Genomic DNA, 9,383 nt, shown 5'->3' on the forward strand with positions numbered 1-9,383 from the left:
GTAGCTCTCTAATGGACTAATGGAACACGATTTGGTGGATCTTGGGTGGAGAAACAGCTTTTGTGTTAAAATTTAAAGGTGGCTTAATTGCTTAATTCTTTATTTTAATTTGACCTGTAGTATGTTAGACCAGTATATATTGCTGGCAGTGAAATTCATCCTAGTCTGATCCTGAATTCCCACTGCCAGTCCTCCTGGTATATTAACAAACTCTTGCTTTATTTCTCTATAGGATGCAAAAACTTGTGAAACCGTCACCTGATAAGAAGTATGTGGATTTGACAGTATCATTTGCTCCAGAGACTGATGGAGAAGAAGACTTGCCAGGGCCCCCTGTGAGATACTACTTCGTTCAGGAAGACAATTGATGGTAGAGGCACAGAAGTCACTCATGGACCATTTGTTCTCAAAGGAGTGTGCTAATTTTCAGCTATTAAAGATGGTACTATGTATTTCTTTTTGGTGAAGCCTTAATTAAATGGTGAAAATCAGTGACTTTGCACTGAAGACAAACTGGATTTATGTCTCTTCTGCTCCTGTTTTCTTCAAACCTGTTCGCTCAAAGGAGGATTGGTCACTGTGAGATGGAATGTCCAGTACAGTCCTTACCTTAAGGACAAGAATTGTATTGATTTGCAGGGAGCTGAAGAAAGCAAGAAGAATGGTGAACCTAACAAATGGTCGCCGTATGCAAATTAGGCACTGCTTAGAGAAGAGTGCAAAAAATGGGGAAACCACCATTTTATGCTCCTGGTGTTCTAAGAACATCTTAAATCCATTTCATATGTTACTTAATTCTTAAACAAGAATTTCATTCTTGCCATCTACACATGAGATTTAATCCATTCAAAAGGCTTAGCCTCCCACTTAAGAGCAGACAAACTGCTTTGTTGTGTCGTTGGTTAGTGGTGCTGTGGCCAGAGCAGCTATCTTATGTCAGTCTCAAAATGGAAACCCAGGAAACAGGTGTAAATTGTCAAAACTCCGCTAAAGTCCAGAGAGATGGAATTGTTGATTATCTGCACCGAGACTGTTCTTTGCAGAATACTGCAGTATGGGGAAAATGAAAACCTATCGGAGAGCTGAATTAGCACGTTCAACAATAAAACTTTGTCTTCAAGAAAGAGAAAATGTGATTGAGCCTTTCTGCCCTCACCAAATTAAAATCACTATAGCACATGGTGACTTCAAAGGGAGGAAAAGGCAAATGTCTCTGGATGTTTGTCATACCAAACTCCTTTTGGTAACCATTTCCTTATAGTGGGTGGTTCTGCTGTACACATGTCCATAGCCCAAGTCTGACTTGCACTGAACACAGTTTTTTATCATCATCAGTCAGTTTCTGGGATGTTGAAGTGTAAAGATCCTGTTTATTTGGAAATCATTAGGGACTAGATTTGTTGCAGTGAGGCAGAGGTGTGGTACAGAAATGTCATCACTTAACTATCATTTAAACACCAGATACTTGAGCTGGTAGTTCTTTATTTCTCACCACCATGGTAGAGTGAGGCAAGGTTAGAATACAAACCTATAAACTGGAACTTGTACATCAAGATGTATGGAACTGAATACCTGGAATCAATATAATTGTTTCAATATTTTGGATTCAGTCTTGCGTGTGTGATGTCTTCTGGATGGTGTATATAATTTTACAGTCAGTGTACTTTATGGATATAATTTTCTAGAATAATAATACTGCTTTTTAAACTACCTAACTTCATTTTTTTATGAACTTCTTTTAGAGAAACTTTTTGAGACAGGAGAAAAGGTGGCTAGATTTAGAGTGCAGAGGAAGCACAAGCAGACAATAAGTTTCCACTTCTAAATAACAACTAAAATATGTTTCACTGTGGCAGTATTAGAATCTGAACTCTTACCTGAAGTCACTATTTAGTGCTAAGGATCACTTAATGGTTTAGATGAAGTTGAAAGCACCGTCACCTCTCACGCTTGGAGATTGAGAAACAAATGAAACTTTGAGTAAGTATACTCTGGTGTGTTAGTGTGGTGTCAACATCATGCTTATGCTTTTGAAATAAGCGGCACATAAAAATAGTAAAGTCTCAGTACATTTTTAGAATGCCATATGACTGTCTTCAGGGTTTAAAGTAAACTTTCAGATATAATTAATAGAGTGGCTTTTATTAATGACAATGCATACAACTTTGAGACCCTTGTCAAAAAGGGCAGGTCAAGGCTGGCTGGGATCACAGCCCAAATTTACAGACATGGCTGTATCTCTGTGCTGCTCTTATTGTGTGTATCTGTTGGATGAGTGTCTGTTCTATGAATGGGTTCTCCTCAGTTAAAAAGCTGCTTATGGAAAAATTGACAATGCACAATGGCTCTAGATATTAGCAGACCTTTAAAATTTTTGGATATAAGTTATCTAGGTAAAATCTTAAAACTAATAACTTCAAGAGGACTTTATATAGGAGAACTGTGCATGTCAAGTGGCTCATTTAAACTTTTTATGTTTTAAACCTTTTTGAACTGCTGATACAGTGAGTGAATGTATTTATATTGAAGGTTTTGCAGTGGAGTGGGCTGATTCTGTGTGAATTTGTATTTGATACAGCCCGTTTCTCAATCTGTTCCTGCTTTTTATCAAAAGTCTCAGCAGATGCTCAGCATGATGGCACAAAGGGTTCAATCAGACTGGGAAAGTGAATTTTGGGGTGCTGGTCTTCCAGATCTTCAGCATTGTCACTACCAGTGCTACCAAGCTAGAGGCTTGTAGCACTACGTGGAATCTAAGAACTGCTTTTTCTCTTTGGTGTGTTTTTGCTTTGCTTTTTTTTTGTGTTTGTTTGTTTGTGAGGTTTTTTGTGGTTTTGTTTTGGTTTTTTTTCATTGTAATGAAAGACTGTGTTTGTCTAGGACTATTTGACGCTCTATTCCTGTGGAGCTAGCTTTCTTCCTGCAAAATTGAAGAACTGTCTTTCCACTAGAACACTTTGAATAGCTTTCTTTCATAATGTTATTCTTTGAAGGAGCAGTTGATTTTTCAGGGGTGAAGTTTTATATCAGCATTGAAGATCTTTCTTACTCAAATGCTTTCTTGAAGAGTTTGCTCATATTTACACTAGCTTTCCTGGAGTTTCTAGCATCCTTAATATAGATTCAGGAATGTTTGTGCATGCAAAGCAATGCAAACAAACTTAGCAGCCCTCTCAGCTGTTCTCTGTGGTTAGTCAAGGTGTTTCTTTAATTTTAGGAGTAGTGAGGATTTTTTGTGAAGATCTTGCTACTGTTACCAAGACTGCTTTGGTGTATCTGATGGATTTACCTATATCATGAGTAAAAAGTAGATGTTTCCATCTTATTTTCCCCCCCTTTTCCTATGTAGGATAAATATGTGAATGTTTACTAAAAAACCACAACAAAACAAACCAAAAAGCTGTTCAAGAATAGTGACTACATAGAAAGAACAACTCTGGCACCATTTGGATCTTTGCAAATGCAGAAACCCTGTCACCCTCATCATGGCATCTAAAGTCCTGAAATAATGTGGGTTTGAGGTAGGCAAAGAGTTTGTATATCTGTCTGAGTTGTCAAACACCAGTAAAGGTTGTTAATTTTTCTTTGCGTCTTTGAAACAATGTGGCTGTAGGCCAGTTGTTTGAAGAAAGGAAGGTGACATTATCTTGAAAGGTTTATCAATCCCAGTTAATTATCCCCTGTCAGTGCAATTACAGAAAGCGTATGTGCAGCACAGTGCATCAATCTAAACCTTTCTCCAAAGGATGATAAATTTTGACCAGAGAGCTTTTGAGCATTTATTTTAATTTAAATGTATCTTTTGTGTGGTTGTTGAAGTAGCTAATGTGGGTGCTTATCCATGGTGCAGAAAGCTTATTGAGACTCAAGCTTAAAAGTGTCCTGAGTTACAGCATTGATGCCAGCAAAACTGTCTTGCTAGTAAGTCAATAATTTTGCATGGCAAAAGTGAGATCCAGCAAAGTATTTAAGTTCCCACTTCTCCCAGCAACACGCAAGTTTCAATTTCACAGTGAGGAAAAGCTGCAACTCTAACTTAATGTACACGGAGCAGCACCGGGTTCACAAAGTGACCTTAAGTATTTTCATGAAAAGAAAGCACAAACTTCTCATGTTATGTTGTACTTTCGTAAAAACAGTGGGCCTTCCCCATAGTGGTCAGATAGAACAGGGATGGTGTACTAGTCACAAGTGTGCAGTAAAAACCCTCACTTAAAACTATATTTTTGGGCAGCGTTTCGCGGCCACTGTAAGGCACCGCGCCCTCATGTTGTCAAGCACTTGTTTTTTTGCTCAGTGTTAAGTTCTTCACTAACGTTTTAAAGAAAAAACTGCAGCTCCCCGTAGTGACAGTGGCCACTTGGAAACTCCAGAATTTGAACTGGCGTTTCCCAGGAGAGGACAAAGAAACGGGACCCGTCGCCGTGCAGGTCCCCTTAAGGAAGGGAAGGGAAGGGAAGAAAGTAGCCCAGGCCGGAGACAGCCCCCGCTCCTGCGCAGGCGCCACAACGCGCGCGCCAAAAAGTAGCGTCCCTGGCTGGCGCGCGGCGGCCGCCGACCAATGAGGCGGAGGCGGGGGGGCGTGGCCGGGGCGCCGCTGTCCCCGCCGGCCGTGGGCGCGCGCGCGGCGGGAAAGGTGCCCGGGTTCGAAAGCGGCGCGCGGGGCGCGCGCGAGCCTCGGCCCGGGATGGCGCAGGCCTTGGTGAGAGAGTGCGGGGATGGCGGGGGTGTGTCTGTCTGTCGGTCTGTCCGCCTGCCTGTCGGTCTGTCTGTGCGCTGTGTTGTGGGCAGCAGCCGGTCCCTTCCGGAGAGCCAGAGGTGCGGCCCCCGGCGCGTTCCCGGGGGAGGGGCGGGGTCGTTCTTCCGCCCCACCCTGGGGTCTTCCGCTTCTCCCTGAGGAGCGGGAGGTCGGGGTTGGCGCACCGCGCCCTCCGGGTTCGGGTCCCGGCCCCTTGCACAGACACTTGTGCTCCGAGGGCTAGTCTGTCGGGAGCCCCGTTTCCCTCAGGCTGCCTCTGGAGAGCCGCCTTCCATGGGCGAGTGAGCGCGTACAGAGCCGGACACTTGTCCAGGCGCGCCACAGTCGTGCTCATCTTGAGTTTTAAAACTCTTCATGTGTAGGACAATGCGAACACACTCATAAATGAACTGTTCAAAGCTCCGTTGCAGGAGGTTTTCAGTCTCTCTAGTGCGAAAGACTGCGTGCCAGTGGATTGTTCTACACTGCTGCAAGGGGAAGAGGTTTAAGGCCGAGTGTCAGATTGACTGGAGTGTGCACAGTTTCTGAAGGGGTGGCTTTTGGTCAGTTGTTTTCCCGTGTGACCTAGAGTTTCCTTCTGCCTCTTAAGGCTGATATTGAAAGTTTCCAGTGCAATCAATCCATATGTGGTGTTGGTTATTTTTGTTACCAGAAGTAATATTCAAAGAGGAATCATAAAGTGCAAAGTACTGTCAGTATAGCAAACTTCAGAAAAACGAGCTGAATTCCGTTGTGTTAAGACTAGATAATCTCCAAGCTGCACATACTTTTTAAATTTACACAAATGAATAAGAGGTCATAGTTGTTTTTCAACTAAACATTTACATTTTTTTAGATGTTTTCCTATCACATCTGTGGAAAACTGCACTCTGCTTAGCGCTTGAATTTTTCTAGACCTTTCTTCCCATTTGTATCCTTGCTGTTCTTTGCCTGTTTCCAGGTCAGCAGCTTTATTTCATTTGTTGGTGTAGAAGGTAACACTGATAATATGTTGTCGTTTGAAGTATTACTGCTCCAGTTGTGGTAGTAGATGACTGGAATCATGTTTTCTATTTGAATGACTTTGATTATATTTGGTTTTCAAATGTGTGAGGTGGCACTGGGACTTAACTGAGGCTGTAGTTTTACCAAGGCACAGCGATGTGATCTCACTGCCTGTCAGTGTGGTCGTGCCTGTGGCAAACAGGTAAGAACCATCACGTGAGCAGTTAACACACAGCAGAGGATGTTTGGTTATGTCCTGGCTTGCTTTGTGGTAGATCATTCCTCTTCCTTACTTTAAAGATTAGTCATTACACTTGAGTAAATGGTAACCAAATCCTTACATTCTCTGTGATTTCTGTCACGTAAGTCTCCTGTAAGACTCTCTGACTTCAAATGCAACACATGCTTTGATGGTTCTTGTGGAAAGCTGAATTTCTGGCAGTTGTTACAGGGGTTGTAGCTGCTGTGGCATTCTAAGGAAAACAGGGCTGCAGTAACTCCCACTCTCCCACTAGTTTACGATGGCTGGAGAATGCTTGATATTTACTTACTTGTTTTCCTGTCAAGTGTTATTACGCCTAGTAAGAACTTATTCTTATTTCTTCACAGAATCATTTAAAAAAAGACTACAGAGCAAGATTCTGCCATGGAGGAGGGTAATTTGCATTTAAAATTTTATTCTTAGATTCTGGAAAACTTATGTGGATTTTTATCTGAGAGCATAATGTCAAAGCTATATGGTGTATCCTATTAATCCGATCATACGATGTTTCCCAAATTTCTTGTATTTCTTAGTGGTGGGAGGAGCAAACAGTGCTGGGGGACAAAGCCCCAAGGTTTTCCTTTGTTTCCTTTGCTGAGGCAGCAAACTATGGTGTTGCTATACCAAAGGTGCTCCTAACTAGGCTGCCTTTTGAGAAGTAGAGAAACGAAGCCCAGAGTTCCAGCGTATTTGGACCTTGCTGGTAAATGCTAGAGATGAGCTGGAGTATTTGTAGTGCTGTAGCATTCTTTAAAGGCATGTCAGAAGCCTGTGAAGTTCTTGTTGCTGGAATCCATTTTTAGACTTGCATTTCACGAGCTTACCAAATCTACCAAATCAGCTGTGTATAATGATCATTATGGGAGTAATACTCCATGTCTTTTCTAGTGTTATTTTGGTTTTGATCAACATTGTCTGGCTAGTGAATCACTCACTTCTGCCCAAAAAATGTTTATTTCAAGAGAGACTTTCTTCATCCCAAAGCTCTTTTACCTCAGGGAAGTAGTTGTGTGTTTTCTTTTATGTAGAGAGAATTCTTCATTCTCATCATAATCTGTGGCAGTGAGGCTTTTTTCCCTGGAATTCTTATTTTGACAAGTTTCTTTGCAGATATCTATGTGTGGAAATGATAGGTAAAAGTATATTGAAACTGAGACTAGAGGAAATAATAATTTAAAATATTGAGAAGTAAGAACTTTGCTGCTTTAATATTGCTGGGATAAGAACATTTGATATTTTTGATTTAAAATATTTTTTTTTCCTCTTCTTTCTAGAAGTAAGATTGATGTACAGCCAGGTCAAAACGTACTGAAACTCATACAGGATTGTTTTGAAAGTAAGCTCTTATTTGATGTTTTACTCAATTTGCTGGTAAAAGAAGAAATAATTTCTTCTTTATATTATATTTAGTGGTAAGTAAATAGAAATAAAAATTAGAGATAAAATGGATAAAAATAAAGTTTTTCTCAGGGTCTTGAAAAGCACCCCTTTCCCACCTGCTTGAAACTGTGTCTTAGCTGTCTTATAAAGGTAATCTTTCCGGAGTAGCTGATTCCTTTCTTGTTTGGATTTATGTGACCTTAACAGCTGTAGCAACTTGTTAAAATAAATGAGACCTGGACAATTCCAAGATCCCCATACTTACAGTGTTTTCTTCATAGGTTGCAGCAGTGATCTTACAATAAACTCTCCAAATGCAACCCTTTGCTCAGCTCCTGTTGTCAAAAATAGGAAGAGGACTTCAATGCGGAGCCAAAGCGTAAGTTAGTTATGGCAATGTCACAGTATAGCTTTGGGTACAGTTTCACTGGGGTACAAATTTGGTTCTGTAGGATTTAGTTCTGTATGAGCATTGAAGAAGCTCCATATGCCACTTGTAACAGTATATAGGCCACAATTTAACCATCTGTAATAGTTGTTGATAATGTTTTTTTTTCTTAGTTTGTTGTGCTCTAACAGTAAATATTCTGTAATTAGATTTGTTTAATAGCTTATTTTCCAGGTTTTTTTCTAGTGAAAGCTTTTTCAGCTTTTTGTCCAGGACACTCTAAATTTTTTATGGTCTCAGGTCGGAGCACGCTGCCTTATTGCTGCTGGTGGGTATGGCTGTCTTGGACTCCATTGGAGTTGGTTTTGGCCACTTTGCTAGATATATGGACACAGTTCTTAGCTAAATGGTGAACAGTAGAGTTGAAAGGTGATGCTTGTACAAAAGCTCGTTAACTCCTGATAGTTATCTGTACAATAACTTTATATATATGTATCTTTCTTGAAGAGTGGAAACAAGTTGAAGGCCTTGTTAGTGTGCTGGGAAAATGATGCCAATACTCTAGTTTGTATATTTAATTTTAATGTTTTGATTCTATTTTTTTTAAATAGGATATTCCATTAATGGCAGGGTTGAGAACAGGCATCCTTTATAATGGTGTTTGTTTACTTTAGTTTGATGTTAGAATACCATATAGTGTCAAATAATTTCTTGCAAAACCTCAACCTGTCTTAAGAAAGGTGAATTAAATTGTTTAAAATAATTCATTCTAATGAAAAGAATAGCTTGCCTGGAGACTAGCAGGATGCCTGTTTAAAGCTGCATATAGATTTTTGCTGTACACACTGTTTTTCCTGTTATTTGAAATTTATAGTTACTTCTAGAAAGTCTTACTTGATAGAAAGTTGAAGTGTTTAGTTAAAATAGAACTGTGATTCACATGAGTGTGATTTAAGGGAAGGAAAGTATATCATGTTCTGTAGAAATTTGTATTCCTGTCAAAATACTGTTGCTTAATCAACTATTTTACTTTGTCTCATTATTTGTTACCAACTATGACAGCCAAAGGCAGGATCAACCAACTCTGTGAAAAGAGCCTGTTATTCTCCAGAATCCTCACCTACATCACTGCTAAAACCAGTCAGCAGCAGAGGTTGGTCCCACTATTATTGAATTAAAGGGTTTTCGGGGGTTTTTTTGTAAGGTTTTGAGTAGAGGAATTAAACCTGTTCTATATATATGGCAGGACAGTCATATGAATCACCCTTGAAGCCTGCAATACAGGATTATGTAGATGTTTCTAAAAAAACAGAGTCTCCTGTGTCTGAAAGCAAAAAAAATACATTAGAAGATGTTGAAGTGCTGTGCCAAAGTCCTGCCATGGTTTTGGACCCTGAGGATGATCACGGTTCTGTTGGATCACCTTTTCCTGTGGAGAAAGGGAAAAGTTCTCCTGTACTTAAGTAAGTAGAGCTGAACATGGCTGTGGTGTTACATCCCCTGTGTGCCCTCCACCTTAGGGTAAATCAACACAGTGGTTTCCATCGTTTATAAGTTTAGATTGTGAACTCATAAAAAATAATTCCAAGCTTTTTAGAAAATTTCCATAT

The 9,383-nt window shown here is 40.2% G+C and overlaps 2 protein-coding genes across 2 annotated transcripts in view; both read left to right on the forward strand.

Annotated features, from left to right (window-relative positions):
- The window catches only part of UBA6 (ubiquitin like modifier activating enzyme 6), a 29,773-nt gene extending 29,255 nt beyond the window's left edge, over positions 1-518 (forward strand). The window contains exon 34 of the mRNA XM_017805870.1: positions 233-518. Within this exon, the coding sequence (XP_017661359.1) occupies positions 233-368 (136 nt within the window). The 3' untranslated portion in view covers positions 369-518. The remainder of the gene's footprint in view (positions 1-232) is intronic.
- A 4,118-nt stretch (positions 519-4,636) lies between these two features.
- CENPC (centromere protein C) overlaps positions 4,637-9,383 on the forward strand; it is a 23,882-nt gene continuing 19,135 nt past the window's right edge. The window contains exons 1-6 of the mRNA XM_017805778.1: positions 4,637-4,702; positions 6,353-6,399; positions 7,280-7,341; positions 7,667-7,764; positions 8,836-8,926; positions 9,020-9,236. Of these exons, the coding sequence (XP_017661267.1) occupies positions 4,688-4,702; positions 6,353-6,399; positions 7,280-7,341; positions 7,667-7,764; positions 8,836-8,926; positions 9,020-9,236 (530 nt within the window). The 5' untranslated portion in view covers positions 4,637-4,687. The remainder of the gene's footprint in view (positions 4,703-6,352; positions 6,400-7,279; positions 7,342-7,666; positions 7,765-8,835; positions 8,927-9,019; positions 9,237-9,383) is intronic.

Source organism: Lepidothrix coronata, unplaced genomic scaffold, assembly GCF_001604755.1.
Source record: "Lepidothrix coronata isolate B3197 unplaced genomic scaffold, Lepidothrix_coronata-1.0 Scaffold13, whole genome shotgun sequence".
In the NCBI taxonomy this organism is placed as follows: domain Eukaryota; kingdom Metazoa; phylum Chordata; class Aves; order Passeriformes; family Pipridae; genus Lepidothrix; species Lepidothrix coronata.